At 35.0% G+C, this 16,323-nt stretch overlaps 1 protein-coding gene across 10 annotated transcripts in view; it reads left to right on the top strand.

Moving 5' to 3' along the window:
• Nucleotides 1-16,045, top strand: part of MIA2 (MIA SH3 domain ER export factor 2) — an 84,579-nt gene extending 68,534 nt beyond the window's left edge. For all 10 annotated transcript variants that reach the window (XM_019644736.1, XM_019644737.1, XM_019644735.1 and 7 more), the window contains 4 exons: nucleotides 12,531-12,653; nucleotides 13,401-13,459; nucleotides 14,142-14,376; nucleotides 15,476-16,045. In XM_019644736.1, coding sequence (XP_019500281.1) covers nucleotides 12,531-12,653; nucleotides 13,401-13,459; nucleotides 14,142-14,376; nucleotides 15,476-15,642 — 584 coding nt within the window. In that variant the 3' untranslated portion in view covers nucleotides 15,643-16,045. The remainder of the gene's footprint in view (nucleotides 1-12,530; nucleotides 12,654-13,400; nucleotides 13,460-14,141; nucleotides 14,377-15,475) is intronic.
• Nucleotides 16,046-16,323: the final 278 nt, after the last annotated feature.

Here is a 16,323-nt window from a genome sequence, read left to right as displayed (position 1 = left end):
AAATATCAGTTCAGTTTTTAGCCTTAGCTGAAAACTGCTTAAGTTTGCCTCACACATATGTGGTTCATAGACTTGGGCAGAAAACTCAGAATTTTGAGCTCCACTTCTCTGACACTCTGGGCTCTGTCTTTTAGTTTTTGAATCCAGATAGTTCTGAGAGTTTTGACTGTTCTGTGTTGCATCTTGACCATGGTTTTCCTTCAAGCTAAACTATAAAAATGGAAAACTCACCTCATGATGGTCTCTTCTTCCAAGTTCCCACTCCTTTCCCAAATCTGCCTACCTTTTTCATGTTTCAGAGCCTTCAGATATTTTGTGTGTTTTGATCAGAGTTACTATATGTGGGAAGGTCAGTCTATTATGAATGTAATGGAACCTGGTATCCATCCATTACTTTAGAAGTTTAAGTAAAAATTCAAAATTGTGAGCTTCTAAATTGATATCTTCATAGAAGACTGTATCTATCATATTCATTTTACAGTGTGTCTCCAAATAATGTATCTGATCAATTTGGTTTGACATAGGAGTCACCTATGTCAATTGTAATCACAACGAAATAGGTAATTCTATAGACAAAGCAAAGGAATTTTAGATATTGAGAACTTTATGGTTGAGTTGCATTAAATGTCTCCTGAGGTTCTATTGGGTTGTCGGAAAAGTCATGATGCATGTTTGCGACAGATGGCACTAGTTCATTTTTGGAAGTGCTAGAGTCATTCACATCTATGTCATTACTATGTCATTTGACAGCTGACAATTCTAGCTTCATTCTAAAAAAAAAATTGAGCGATTTGGTTGAGTTTTGGAGATTTTACAACAAGTTGAAGATGGAAGACCAAACTGCATTTTTGCCGTATTTTATTGTTTTACTTCCATAAAGGGAAGAAGGCATGTCAAGCTTGTGAAAAGTTGCATGAAGTTTACTGTGACAATGCTTTACAAGAAGGTCAGTGCTAATGATGGTTCACGAAATTCCGTGCTGGTGATTTTGATCTCAATGACGCTCCTCGGTCAGGGAGGCCCGTCGAGGTTGATGACGACAAAATAAAGGCATTGATCAAATCAAACCCACATTACATGACACAAGAGATTGCAGAAACATTGAACATCCATTATTCAAGTGTTCACAACCAGTTGAAGAAGCTGGGATATGTAGGCAAGCTGATATTTGGGTTCCGCATGAACTCGAAGTTCATTTGACGGCGCATATGAACGTCTGCAGTATGCTCATGAAACGTGAGGAAAATGATCCTTTTTTGAAACGACTGATAACTGGTGATGAGAAGTGGATTGTTTACAACCATGTGGTGCACAAATGGTCTTGGTCCCGACGTGATGATTCTCCTCAAATGACATCGAAAGCAGACATTCATCAGAGGAAGGTTATGCTCTCAGTGTGGTGGGATTTTAAAGGTGTGTTTTTTGAGCTCCTACGAAGGAACCAAACAATCAATTTGAATGTGTACTGTCGGCAATTGGACAGTTTGAATGAATCCATCATCTAGAAACTTCCAGAGCTTGTTAATTGTAAAGGAGTTGTGTTCCATCGTGACAATGCGAGGCCACACACAAGTTTGATCACCCGTCAAAAATTATTGGAGCTTGGATGGGATGTGTTGCCACACCCACCATACTCGCCTGACCTTGTGCTGTAAGACTTCCACTTGTTTCACTCTCTTCAAAACTCCTTGCGTGGTATAACATTCAATTCAGACGAGGCTGTAAATCAGCACCTTGTTCAGTTTTTCGCAAATAAAGACAGGCCCTTCTATGAGCGAGTAATTATGAAGCTCACTGAAAAATGGCAAAAGGTTATCAGACAAAACGGGCAATATATCATTGATTGATCTTTGTTCTTTATATAAATAAATGACCTTTGAAAAACATAGACAAAAATATGTCATGACTTTTCCAACAACCCAATATGTTGAGTTGGAGTAATGTTGATAGATGCATTTAGCTATTAACCCTATTCTCACCAAGAGTAAATTTATAAAAACATTCTGTTTGCTCTTGGTGCATCTAAGTCTCATCTAAATATTCACTGAACAGGTTTCCCATTGGTTCTTTTATTTTGTATTACAATTAGTTAATTGGTAAATTAGAGCACTGAACAAGGAATGAGGAGACTTGGGTATTTATCTTATCATTACTATTTCTTGTGTAACGTTGAGCATTTCATTTTGCCTGTCAGTGTTTTCTCGGCTACAAAATACAGACTTATGTAAAATACAGGGGTAGTGATAATCTAAAGTATCCTCTCATCCCCTTTTTTCACTTTCAAAATAGCATTTTATTAGGTTGTCGGAAAAGTCATGATGTATTTTTTCTATGTTTTTTGTTGCAAAAATGCGTCATGACTTTTCTGACAACCCAATATTACATTTACAAGTTATTACATAATCAAAATCATCTTGCAATCTACAACTGTATAGGAATTTCAAAAATAGGAAAATTAGCAATAACCTTAAAGAAAAAAATAAAAACTACAATAGAACCATGGTCCCCTCCTGGCACATATAACACCTATTTTAGAAGTTGTTTTTGTAAGCATGAATTTGTTAGAAAAATATTCCAGTTTTGTTTCGCATAGGTCATGGCTGTTTTTCACTTTGCTTCAGGGTTCAATGATTTGCTAGATACAGGTGCATGTGCAGATGCGAAAACTCTTTCATCCTAGGAAATAGCCGTAGTTTAATGTTTATGGGCGAAGGCAAGTCTGTAGAAGTTAATAAAAACATTTTTTAAGGCTATGCCCAAACACAAGGAATAGTTGGAATTCAGAAAAACACACACGTGTGTCAGAAAGGTTGAAATTAGTCAAACAATTTATCTTTCCAATGTTTTATTTATTTCTGTTGCTAGTTAGAGTATATTAACTGCATTCCTGATATTCATATCGAACGTCTACATTTCTGAGCTTATGACCCATATTGACATTTGATTTTTGGTCCATTGATTTTCTTAGCCAGCTTCAGGATTAGATAGATATATTCCACCCTGCTAGCTACGTCAGAAAGGAGCCTCTTAAGTTCATTGTGCTCTATCTATCTATTTATCTAATCTGTAGTTCTGTTTTCACAAATTTATACGGAAGGGGAGAGATCATTGCTTTGAAATGATTTAAATGGGACCTATAATGTGGGTACTGAATATATTGCTAGCCCCGTCAATGGGAAAGATTTCCTTCAGATTTACGTTCAGTTTCCATTTCCTCAGGGAAGCCTTACCTGACCTTTCTGACTAGCTCAAGTGCCCCTGTTACGTGCTTTCAAAGCACCCTGTAACACTCCCTTTTGTGTTATGTAGTATTATCAGGACTCACAAAGAGTCCTGCTTCCCACTAATTATTGTGTCTAATTTTAAGATTTTTCTTAAATTTTGAAATAGTTTAAGAACAATATGACAACTAAAATAACTAAGTTCCTGAAGAATATGGATTTTTGTAGTTGTTTAAAATTATCAGTAATTTAGTACCATTAAGCATACCATGTAAAATTTATATATTCCCTTAACATCTTAGTACTTGGTGAAAATTGTCAAGATTTTCACGACTTCAGATGAGTAAGCAGAAATAATTTAAAATGGTTCCATACTTCTAAGGAATCATTTGTTTTTACACTGTTAAATTACTCTGAAGAGGGAAAAAAACTTTTCTACCTTACATAGTCAGAAAAGATATGTTATAACTTTTTTTCCCTCATATATTCTATTGTAGACATTTTTATTGGTTAGAGGATCTGTCAACATTTTAGTCTCATTATTTTCATTGCAGGTTCAATCTTCTTGTAGACCAATATAGGTTATAACTATCTTTTCTTCCAGAACTCTGTGTAGTATATAAATAATTAGTAAAGGTTAATACACAAATTTGACCACCATATTAGGATAAGGCTTATTCTCCTTTGGTATAACTTGTACACAAAATTTATTTGAATAGTCTACAGTGCAGTGTATCTATTCATTGAACATTTTTTTGTGTGTGTTTATAACTTAGATTGAATATTGTAGAGCAAGAATGGTTTAGGTGAAAAAACATTTGGACTTGAAATGAAGAGATCTGGTTTTCAGTCTTCACTTAACCTTTTTGTGTGATTTTTGAAACTTGTTTCATCTCCTTGGGCCTCAGACCTTTTATACAGTGAGAGAGTTCAACTAAGTGATTTGTCTAGCTGAATAATATAAAATGTAGCCAGGAATTTATGGTTAATATTGAGCTTTTAAAGGTAATTTTCAGTCTAGTTGGAAGACCAAATAATATATAATGTCAGTAGAACCTAAGCCTGTTAATCAGTATTTAAAGCATGTGAATCACTCTTCTCTACACACAATTAATGAAGACACCTTTTTCAGTTGTTAAAAACTTTTACTGGGAGACTTTCTGCTCCAGATCAAGCTATAATTTACTTAAATTCTTAAATGTTGACACTAGTAAACTGTGATAAGTTACGTGATACCTGGAGCATCTACTAAAAAAAATCTGTCCAGAGGCCGGTGACTGATCTGCCTCACCTGGGAAGAGCGCAATGATAATACCAACATGGGGCAGTGAAGCAGCGTCCTCCACAACTAGACTGAAGAACAAAAGGACAGCAGCTTGTCTGTTCCCCTTCCCTAATTCTCCAATAAAATTTAAAAAATAAAATTTGTTTAAAAAGATATATTCAAAAACACTATAGATCTGATAAATCAAAATGGAATTCTAAAAAATGTCTAAGTAACTTATAAGAAAGCAGGAGAAAGAAAACAGAAAAATCAACAGAGGGAATAAATAGAAAACAAAAAATGGCAGCTGTAAGCCCTAATATATCAATAATTACATTAAATATAAACTGTCTGAGATCAGCAATTAAAAGACAGATTGGCAGAATGCATAAAAAAACCCTACAAACAAACCATGACTCAACTATTTGCTTTCTGTATAAAACTTTTACATAGAACAGTATGTAATAGGTAGGTTGAAAGTAATAGGTAGGTTGAAAGTAAAAGGTGGGAAAAAGATATACTATGCACACGTTAAATCAAGAAAGCAAGAGTGGATAGTAGTAATATCAGATAAAGCAGATTTCCAAGCAAAGAACATTCCCAGGGACAGAGAAAGACATTACATAATGAAAAAAAGGATGAAGAAGACATAGCAAATCCTAAATATGTATATGCCAAACAAAAGAGCTACAACGTATGTGAAGCAAAAAGTGATAGAAGTAAAAGGTGAAACAGACAGTTGCACAATTATAGTTGGAGACTTCAGACCCCTCTCAACAATTGATAGAACAGTTAAACAGACAATTCAGCAAGGATATAGAAGAACTGAAGAATACCATCAGCCAGTGGGACCTAATCTTATTTATAGAATACATCACCCAACAGCAGCAGAATACATGTACTTTTGAAGCCCCAGTGGAACGTTTCCCATGATCAAATGCTGGGCCTGAAACAAATCTCAACAAATTAAAAAAATTGAAATCATAATGTGTTTTCTTTTTTTTTTTTTTTTAAAGATTTTATTGGGGAATTGGGGAAGGGGAACAGACAAGTTGCTGTCCTTTTGTTCTTCCGTCTAGTTTTGGAGGACGTCGTTTCACTGGCCCATGTTGGTATTATCATTGGCACTCTTCCCGGGCGAGCAGTCACTCGCTGGCCATTGGACAGCTGCCAGCCACTCATGGTAGCTCATGGCAGCCCAGCTCCAGGTCGAGTTGTTGTTTACCATCTTAACTGTAGAGGGTACAGCATCACTGACTCATGTGGGATACGAACCGGGGCCCTGCTGCTCAGAGCTGGCATCCCAAGCCAACTCTTAACCAATGCGCCACTCGGCCGGCCCCTACAGTGTTTTCTGATCACAGTGGAATCAAACTAGAAAGAATAGTGCAAAGATTTCGTTAGATCTCAAAGGCATTATGTTGAGTGGGAAAAAAAAAACAACCCCAATCTCAAAAGGTCAGATACTATATGATTCCATATATATAACATTCTCAAAATGACAAAATGATAGAAATGGAAAACAGGTTAGCGGTTGCCATCAGTTAGGTTTAGTAGGGCGAGGAAAGCGGATGTGACTAAAAAGGGTAGCATGAGGGAGATCTTGGTGGTAATGGAATAGTTCCGTATTTTAATTGCAGTGATGGTTACACAAATCTACACGTGATAAAATGGAAAGAACTATACGCATGCATTGTACCAATGTTAGTTTCCTGGTTGTTATATTGCACTGTAGTTATGAAAGATGTAACAATTGGGGGAAAATGGGTAAAGGTTTTGCAGGACCTCTCTTATTTTTGCAGTTCTGTGAATCTTTAATTGTTTTAAAATCAAAAGTAAAAACGAAAACAAAACAACCCTATTGGATGCAGTATACATACAGAAAAGTACAAGCATTCTTAAGCATATAACTTCGTGATTTTTTTTTCACAATTTGAGTATACCTGTATAACTAGCATTCATATCAAGAAACAGTTTTCAGTTTATTTTTATTCATCTTACGAAGTTAGTTAGAAATCTTTACAGGGCCAGCCAAGTGGCGCATTGGTTAAGAGCTGGCTTAGATCGCCAGAGGGCCCTGGTTCGGATCCCACATATGAGGGGCCAGCTGGCCCTCTGCAGCTAAGATGCTGAACAACAGCTCAACCTGGAGCTGGGTTGCCATGAGTCGCCTGTGACGGCGTAGGCTGCAGCCCCTGTGGCAGTGGGTTGCCATGGGCTACCGTGTGTAGCCAGCAGCCAGTGTGAACGGCCAGCAGCCGCCGTGAGCGACCGTCCAGAAGCCGGCGACTGATCTGCCTCGCCCGGGAAGAGCGCAATGATGGTGCCAAGTTGAGCCAGTGAAGCAATGTCCTCCACTAGACTGAAGAACAAAAGGACAGCAACTTGTCTGTTCCCCTTCCCCCAATTCCCCAGCGCTGTTCCCATCTCCCAATTCCCCAATAAAAATCTTTAAAAGAAAAGAAAAAAAAAATCTTTACAGTTTTAGCAGAAAAAATGTTCTTGATGAATAATATAAGTTAATATTCATATATGATACAGTAATTGGAGTTAGAATTTTAACAGGGATATGTTCTAGAAATAACCAACCCGTTATAAATTCTCAATAAATACTAAGGTGCGACAAAAAGTTAACCAGTGTGACTTAATGTTGCTCAGTGTTCATTCCATCAGAAATGGGACTTTATTCTGTGAGCCTCTCATTCTTGGTGCTGAAGTACAGTAGAAAAGCAAAAATATACAAGCGTTTTTAAACCTCCCTTTGAAGCATAGCAGTTAACATATGATTGACAGGTCATATGGCAGAATTTAGAATTAGTGGGCAGGAAATATATTGCACCTCTTGAAGACAAGGAAGCAAGGAGGGGCAAGGAATTGAGGTCATGAATGCAGTTACCAGAGGGACTCTATTTTTATAACGTTTTCACTTAGGGTATATGTACGTTTAAAAAGTACATTTGTGTACTGTAATTTCTTAGACTTTAGAATAACGCTTTGGAAGAAAGGAAGATATAATATTTTTCATGTACTTTTTAAATAAAAAGCTCCTAAGTAATTGTCTTGTTTTCTTTGCACTTGCTCTTGTTTATAAAGCTGTGCAGATTAAGCAATCTTGAAGGGTAATAATTTAAGCAAGTTTTTAGAAAATCTTAAAATAAGATCTCTTAACCCCATGTTTAGTAGTTACTAAAACATTTTAAGTGACATGGATATTAAAATATTTTATGCCTTATATAAACTGTGTTAACATTTACCAACAATATTAGTAACAATTCAAATAAGAAAAGTCATGCTAGAATTTAAATGATAGATAGCTTTTTGACTGAGGGAATGAATTTGCTAAATTTAAATTCTTGGCTTTTAGGCTTTTAACTGATTCTTGAGAATTATATCTACTGGGTAGTTACAAATAATTTATAGTGCAGGTTTTAATCAGTGTAATGATTCATCACATATAAATTATTATATGCATGAGTTTAACAAGAAAGATACTGTGCCTAAGTCATGTAAATGTTTTATTGTGGTAGTATTTTAACTTAAAAAAAAAAAGAGGAAGAAAATCACAAATACTTTAATGAAAAGAAAGTTTCAGTTTTTAATTATTTTTTTACTCTTTGATGTTTTCGATCTCTCAGGGCTCTTGATCTTTTGGTGCTTTAACTTGAATATCCTTCTAATTCCTCTGTCTAGCTAGCTGTACAGTCTCCTTTTCCAACAGGGAGAAGTAATGGAAAAGAATAAAGAATCTTAATTTTCAGCAAATCTCATACTATGTAGAATAGAAAGATATAAATTAAAGGGGAATTATGTCACTTCCCTTCCTTGTACTTTTTAGAGCTTTAATATTCTTAGTTTTAATTGTTAAAAGAACGGGGAGTATGTATGTGGACTCTGTTGTTTTCGTCAGTGCTTACTTTTACTGATTTGGGTAATTTATGTGAAGGGTAGCAAAGAGAATTAGCAGCTATACCTTGGTGGTATTATCATGAATGAAATCTGGTCTTCAGCCTTGCATATTTAAAAACTTACTTTAATCTCTTTTTCTTGGAGAGCTGAACAGATAAGAGATACACAGCTAAATTGATAAGGACAGTTTTAAATTTTAAGTTGAAAACAAAAGCAGGCTAAACAGATCAAAACATTTTGGATACTTTAGAAGCACAGTAATCGCTTTTACTTTACTGGCTCTGATTTATAGACATTTATGTAGACCATTCTGCATTGTGAACATTCTTTCTAGACTATTCATTGGATAGAATTATAGTTCAAGTTAGGCTCATTTTGATCTCTTTGTTGAGATTTTGGAGCTTTCATAAACTTATAAGTTGTCCCAAAACCTTCAGCAATGCTTTTATCCTGTTTAGAGGATGATGTTTACTGTAATGTTGTTTCCAAATGTGGGGGCTACCACTTTTGGGAGGAGTGTATATCTCTTGTAATCATTTATATCTTCTTGTATACTGACCCTGTATAAATTCTAATGATTAATTTTTGGTTGATGAGTTACAGCTATATATGTTTAGATAAACTTTAAAAGTCTGTGTTTGATTCTTCAGTCTTCCCGATAAGAGTAGATTGAGGAGAGATTAGGATGTGGGGACAAATGTAGACAGCTTTTTGAAAAATGTTGCTTTCAGTAAAAGTGAAAGATGAGATGGTATTTGGAGGAAGAGGTATTTTTGTTTTTTGAAGATGGAAAACATTACATATTCATTTGTTGATGAGATTAATCCAAGATAGAATGAGACATCAGTGATGTATGGGAGAGGGTATAATTATAAAAGTGAAACCTTGAGTAGTCAACAAAAAGCATGGGATCAGAGTGTAACTGAGGAATTAAATGGAGTGGAATCACTGTATCCACTGCAAAAAGAAGGAAGGCAGAGCAAGTGGGTACAGATGTAAAAACTGGGTGAGTGTGACTGCAGGTGTCTAATTGCATCAGTTTTCTTGACGTGGCAGGATCATGAACTTGAGATGGCCGAGGAGGGGATTGTCAGAAATTTGGAGAGAGAGAAAAAGGTATTCAGCAGCCATTTAGGACAGGGAAGGAACTCAAACGTCAGTGAAGTGTATGATTAGGGTAATGTTGAGTTTCCATGAGACCAGTCAATACTATACTTTAATATACTTTATTCTAACACTGTTGAGAGTGTTATTCCCATTTTATCTCATTTTTCTTTGTAGTTCTTTGATTATTAGTGAGTTTGAGCATCTTTTCATGTTTATTGATCTTATTTATTTCCTCCAGTAAATTGTTCCATTTTACCTCTTGCTTAACAGGAATTCTTAGTATATTGTGGATACTAATCTTTTGTCTTTTGCAAATATTTTCTCGGTTCATAATTAATGGATGTCATTGTAATACGTAAGTTTCAAATTTTGTTGTAAGTTAATCCATCTTTATAAGATTTTTTTGTTTAAGATGTATCCCTAGATCAAAAAGATATTCTTTGTTTTCTCCTAAAAATTTAAAATTTTGTTTTGATTTCAAGTCTTTAACCAGGATTTTATTTTTGTTTTGGTGTTTAGTGTGAGGAATTATTTTTTTCCCATTGGATAGATAGTTAATATAATACTATATGTATATTGGTTCATCACTTTAAATTATCACTTTTATCTTGAATTATCAATTTAAATGATCACTTTTATCTTAAATGTCCATATTTGCATAAGTCTGTTTCTTAGACATTCTTTCTTTCTATACAGTTGGTCTCTTTATTCCACAGTCATAACCTGTCCATAGTAATGGCTTTTTCAACTAATTTCTGGAAATTTTTCTTTCCATTCCATTTAAATTCCTTAATCATTAAACTATTTCTTCACATTCTAAGTGAAGATGCTTATTGTACTTGATAGTAACCAGTATTGAACCAAAAAAATTCTAACCCTTTATTCATCTTTATAATTCTGTTTTCAACCATGTTGATGTTCCTGTTATGTTATGGAACCCCACAATGATTAAAGTAGGTATTCAGGGAACAATTGGAGTCCAACTCTTAAAAAGAGATGAAGAACAGCATTTTTGTTTAAACCAGACCTCTTGAATTTTATTCTAATTCATAGTTTATAAAACTGCTTCAGAATTCTGTGTTTACTTATTCCCACCCTTTATTCATTTTCTCCCCCGATTCTTTTCCTTCTCCAGTTTTTTCTTTTTAACCATCTCTTTTTTCATAAGGGTAGTAGAAGACAAAAGTAAGAAGCAAAAAAGAAAGAAAGGAATCATTCATGTCCTTATTTTCTGTATTTCAGCCTTCCATTGGTCATAGGCCTTCCACATACTTCCCCTTATTACATTGTGTATATGTATATGTGTATGTGTATGTGTATGTGTATGTGTATGTGTATGTGTATGTATAGTTGAGTTTGACCAGAATACCCTTGTTTACTTGTTCATTACCTTTCTTTCAGGGCAAGCTTTACCTCCTCGTTGATTACATTTAGACAGGCCACCACCTATCATATTAATTGTATGCCCCTTTATTAAGGCATTGATCACATTGTATGTATTTGTTTGAGCACAGACTGTATCAAAATTAACTTTGTATCACTAGTGGCTGGCACATAATAGGCCCTGGTAGATTTAAGGAATGGATTTTTTTTAGCAGTGGATGGCAACATGGGTATATGATTTATAAAATAGTAAGCTTGTAGCAAAATTTTGTATTTCTAAAGCTGCTGATGTTGTGGGGATGCATTTTAGAAACAAAATAATGATACGGTTTCTGAGGCCTGGTTAAAAAAGGGTTGTGAGGTTTTCAGTTTCCCCATTTTTCTCCCCTTGTCCAACTCTGCCGTTTAATTAATCCCATGTTTGAAGTTGAAAGGGAAAACTCAGATTTGATCTCGGGACTTATTAGCCTTTTCTTCCATTGGGCTAATTCAGACCCATGGAGATAGCTTTTTGCTAAGATTCTGAAATGGGGAGGAAATGAGCCGTCAAGCCTATCTGGTTCTTCTCGTGAGTCACATCCCTGGACTCTTGGGAGCTGATTAAATATAATTCTGTCGACTGTGGTTGATGCCAGGTGTTTTCTTGGCTTTGTGTGGGAGAGTTGTTTCAATAAGTTCCCATGTGACTGAGTCAAATGAGGAGTGATATAGCCAACACTGTATGGAGCTCACATTTGTGAACCACTGTCTAGGACCATTATGGAAGGTAGTTTGGGGCTATTTCTCCATACCTATAATGATAAGAGAGAGTCACACAATTCATCCCCTTTGACCGTCCCCATATTTTTGGAGTTGGGTATATGCATGCCTAATCTAGTAAAAGTCTGCCATCATCTATCAAAGATGAGATAGACTACCTATATATTTTTCAAGAGTGATGAGTGCTACAGGGACTCAGGAATAACCCATTTTGTCATCTTAAAATACCCCTGGGGACAAAGGAGGGTGGCTGTAGAAGTACCTGAGTCAGAGCCTGGTCCCAAGTTTACATCTGTCCAAATGTCCTTAATCTGAGCATTGTGAACCTTCCATTCATCTGTTGCATCAGAGATCTTTGTCTTTATTTTGGAGGGATGCTAAATTCCAAAATACTTAAGTTACTAAAAATTTGATCACCACTGATGACCTCTAAATGATACTCGTTCTGTTTTGGTGACCATTTCTTTATATCATTTTCTGTTCTGCTAAATTTCTTGCTATGCTGACAGCATATTCTGTTTTTTCTTTCTTTGCTAGGAGCTATCTTTTCAGAATCATTTTGATATATTGATATATCCACTTCTATTATTAAAATTAAAAGTTAAGTGAATATATATGACTAAATTCTATTCATATATTCTGATTTACACATAGTAATTGAAACTTTAAAAATCCAGGGTAGCATATTGTACTTGTGTTTACTACAATAGCAAATTAAGCTATTGCCTTCAGTACAATATGTAATTTTTCTAAAATTGTTTATTATTTACCAAGAATATGGGTCAAAGTCTTTCAGGAAGCAAGAGAAATGTGTACATTCAACATATTAAACTTAAATAAACTTGATTCATTTTTATACTAATGAAAATGCTTTAAAATTTGTTTTCTAGGCCAACCGTATCCTGATCTAACTCTTCCTCCACAAAGGCAAGACAGATTTTACTCTAATTCTGGTAGACTATCTGGACCAGCAGAACTCAGAAGTTTTAATATGCCGTCAGTGGATAAAGTGGGTAAGAAATACTTTGTGTGTGTGTGTCTGAGTTTTTTTATAATGATGGCAAACTAAAGAATTAAAAGCTAAATAAAGGACTAATATAACTGCTATTTCTGGTAGCTCTTAAAGCCAAAACTTTTGTCCTGAAAACTTCCTGGTTTTATGTTTCTTGTTATATTATACACATTCATGGCATCTGCATATACGTTGGCGATTGGTTTGGGCACCATGGTTATGGGTTTACTGTATGTACCTATGATGGAAAATTTTTACAGTGTTCCATGATTAATTTCCTAATTTTTCCAGTCCACTTAACATATATCCTGTTTAGCAATCAGGGAAATTAGGCTAATGTGAAAATCCACCAGAAAAATAATTTGGGTACATGCTGGTTTAATCAGTTATCTAAACATTTCATACTTAGATAGATTTAACTGACAGTTACTCATGAACCTGCTGGAGATCTGTCAGCCTGGTGTGGTGCCAGTCTGCCTGGCTCTGTGTTTCCTTTTACCCCCAGAAGAGCTAGTGGCTCAGGTATAGGCCGAGTGGAAGCAGGGAGCTAGGGAAGTGACTGCCTTTGCAGAACCTTGGGTCTGCCAGAATCCCAGGGACCTCATGCTGTGCTTGGGGCTCTAGCACAGGGTGCTGGTGTCAAGGTGGTTTATGTGCTGCCAAGGGGAGTTGGGGGTATCCATGTCCTTGGTGACTGCAGCCATTCTAGGAATGGAGTAATAAGTCATGATTTAACTTTTATGTCTAGATGGGCCAATGTCTTCAGAAATGGAATCCAGTAAAAATGATAGCAGAGACGATCTTGGTGTAAGTATTGAAAGTGGAATTTTATCCATTCTTCAGAAGCCATCTAATCTTTTGATTTACTAGAATAGAAATTTAACTGGCAATCTAGTTTTTGATATACAGCTGTTTCTTTTATTTTGACAAACATACTTCCTACTTAGCATTATAGCTGCTTCTTTTTTGGATTGTATCCTACGGTGGTACAAGTATAATTTACAGACTATAACCTAGCTATAGATGAGAGGCTTGAGTTAGTTGACCATAGTTACACAAGAATTTAGATTTTCCCCGTTCGATTTTTATTTGAATATTTTAAAATATATTTTTGTTACTGTGTTTACAAGTTTGGTTTTGGTCACCTTGTTTTATGTTGTAAATAGAAACGAGCATTTTTTTTTTTCAGTATAAGCTTGATAAAAGAATGTATTATATATTTTGGTACTCTCGGATTACTCTTGTGTTATATCTTTAGCCAGAATATTGCTTTGTTCGTTAAAACTGTTTTCTGCTGATGTTATTTGTGATGACAAAAATCCATCTGATGCCGAAAACTGTTTGAATCTTTCTCTGGAGCCTCTTAAAACTGTCAGAGGCTCTTTCTGCCTAGGTGCTGAGGTGCTTTCTTCTAAGCCTAAGATTTTCAGGAAGATGATTACAAATTTTGCTCTTGTTTTAGTGACTGCCATATGTCAATTTGTTACAGAATTTAAACATGCCTGATTCATCTCCCCCCATCGAAAGTGAAGCAACTGGCCCTAGCTGTGTTCCTCCACCTTTTCCTCCAATCAGAGGTCCCTTGTTTCCAATGGATCCAAGGGGCCCATACATGAGAAGAGGTCCTCCTTTCCCTCCACCTCCTCCAGGAAGCATGTATGGAGCTCCCCGAGATTATTTTCCTCCAAGGGACTTTCCTGGCCCACCACCTCCTCCATTTGCAAGTATGCTTGTTTTTTTCTTCAAAATTTAATTATGTGTTTTATAGAGTAAATCAGAGATATGAATTCTACTTTCTATTCATATAGTAATGCAGTAGAGGAAAATTTTTCTCACATTTCATAAGTGTACCATTACTTTCCCAAATTGGGAAGGCAGCCAGCCATCAGTAGACTGTAATGAGGCTTCAACTGATTCATCTCCAGAATGTGGAATTTTTTCTGTATTCCACTTGTCAAGAAAATCATTGGCTTTTTGCAGCAATCTTATGTTAAGACTGAAATTATTTGTATCTTATTTGATAGAAACTGGGTACTATGTCAATTAAAGTAAAAATAATTACTATTTATAGTTTACAATTAAAATTTCTGGCCAAAGTATTTCTAAAAAATTTTTTTCTTAAGTACTGCTCATGCAGTCCTACTGATTTAAAACCTAAAATGTGTTTATCATGTTTGGACTAATTGTTGAATTTGTTGAAATCCCTTTATAGCCTCACATCAGAAAAGTGGAATAGTTTATTGCTTTTATATCTGTACCTTGCCATTTAGAACTGTAGGTTTCTGCAGAATAAATACATGGTTACCAAGCACTAGGCAGAAGCCTATTATTTACCTGATGTGGTGTTCCTCCCCTTATTCCTCCTCCATTTTAAAGTTTAAGGTGAATTAAAATGTATTTTGTTGGGGGAATTTTAAGATGGTGTTTGATATAATTGAAAATGTTTTAGGATAATATTAAATTAGGACTGGGAATTACTGGTCTGAATTTTAAGTCTGCTGAAAATGATATTATAGGAAAACCTTTTTTTTTAAGTAAGTTTATATAGTTTGAAATAATTCTTTTAAAAGGTGTTAAGATGTTAGATTTTCATTGGACAAAAACTGTGTCTAAATGAATGATATTCCCTTTAATCATGTGTTAGTTGGAGAGAGTATGTTTTTCTCAATGTTGTAAAAATTCATTTGTTAGATTGATTAATTATTCTGGTGTCAGTATGTGAATATGAAGATAGGTACTGGAAGTTATAAGCTAATGATTTATTAGGACTGCAGTACAGGTGCTTCAAGTTAAAAAATGTCTTTTATCAATCTCTTTGAACAGTGAGAAATGTCTATTCACCAAGAGGTTTTCCTTATTATCTTCCCCCACGAGCTGAATTTTTCCCCCCACCCCCACATCCTGAAAGTAGAAGTGAGCTCCCATCGGGGTTGATTCCGCCTTCAAACGAGCCTACTACTGAACATCCAGAACCACAACAAGAAACTTGACAATATTTTTGGTGTCTCTTCAAAAGTAATTTTAACATCTCTCTCATTTTCAGTTTAAGTAACTGTTGTTACTTAAGTGATTATACTTTTGCTCAAATTGAAGCTTAATGGAAATACAATTCTCAGGATAGTATTTTGTAAATAAAGATGATTTAAATATGAATCTTATGAGTAAATTATTTCCATTTTATTTTATTCTAGATAGTATAATTATTTTAATTTGATTAACAAATCCACTATCACATAAACAATAATGGGAGTTTTCTATATGTAATCTTGCAGTCGGGGATGTTTTAAACTCCAAAGGCTGTGTCTTTATGCCAAGAACTGTATTTACTATGGTTGTAGACAAATGTGAAAGTAACTTTATGCTTAATTAAATAAATTTTAATTGATTTAAAGACTTGTTTGGCATTGATAATAATAATAATAAAATCAGGTAGTTTTTTCATAAATGACTCCATTAGTTAGTTTTTTTTTTTTTTTTACTTCTCTCAATAGCTTTGAGTCTCACAACTAATGCTTCATATGGGTCTTTCCCATTCAGTTGTCTTACCAAAAACGTGCCGTATTTCTTGCAAATAGAAATGAATGACCCAACACAACAAATTAATATACTTTTAAAAACCAAAATTGATTATATTTTAAAGAAAACCAGGATATTGTCTAAGGGTAAGTTTC

This window comes from Hipposideros armiger, unplaced genomic scaffold, assembly GCF_001890085.2.
Source record: "Hipposideros armiger isolate ML-2016 unplaced genomic scaffold, ASM189008v1 scaffold_90, whole genome shotgun sequence".
Lineage (NCBI taxonomy): Eukaryota > Metazoa > Chordata > Mammalia > Chiroptera > Hipposideridae > Hipposideros > Hipposideros armiger.
This window is presented reverse-complemented; position numbering and strand designations above follow the sequence as displayed.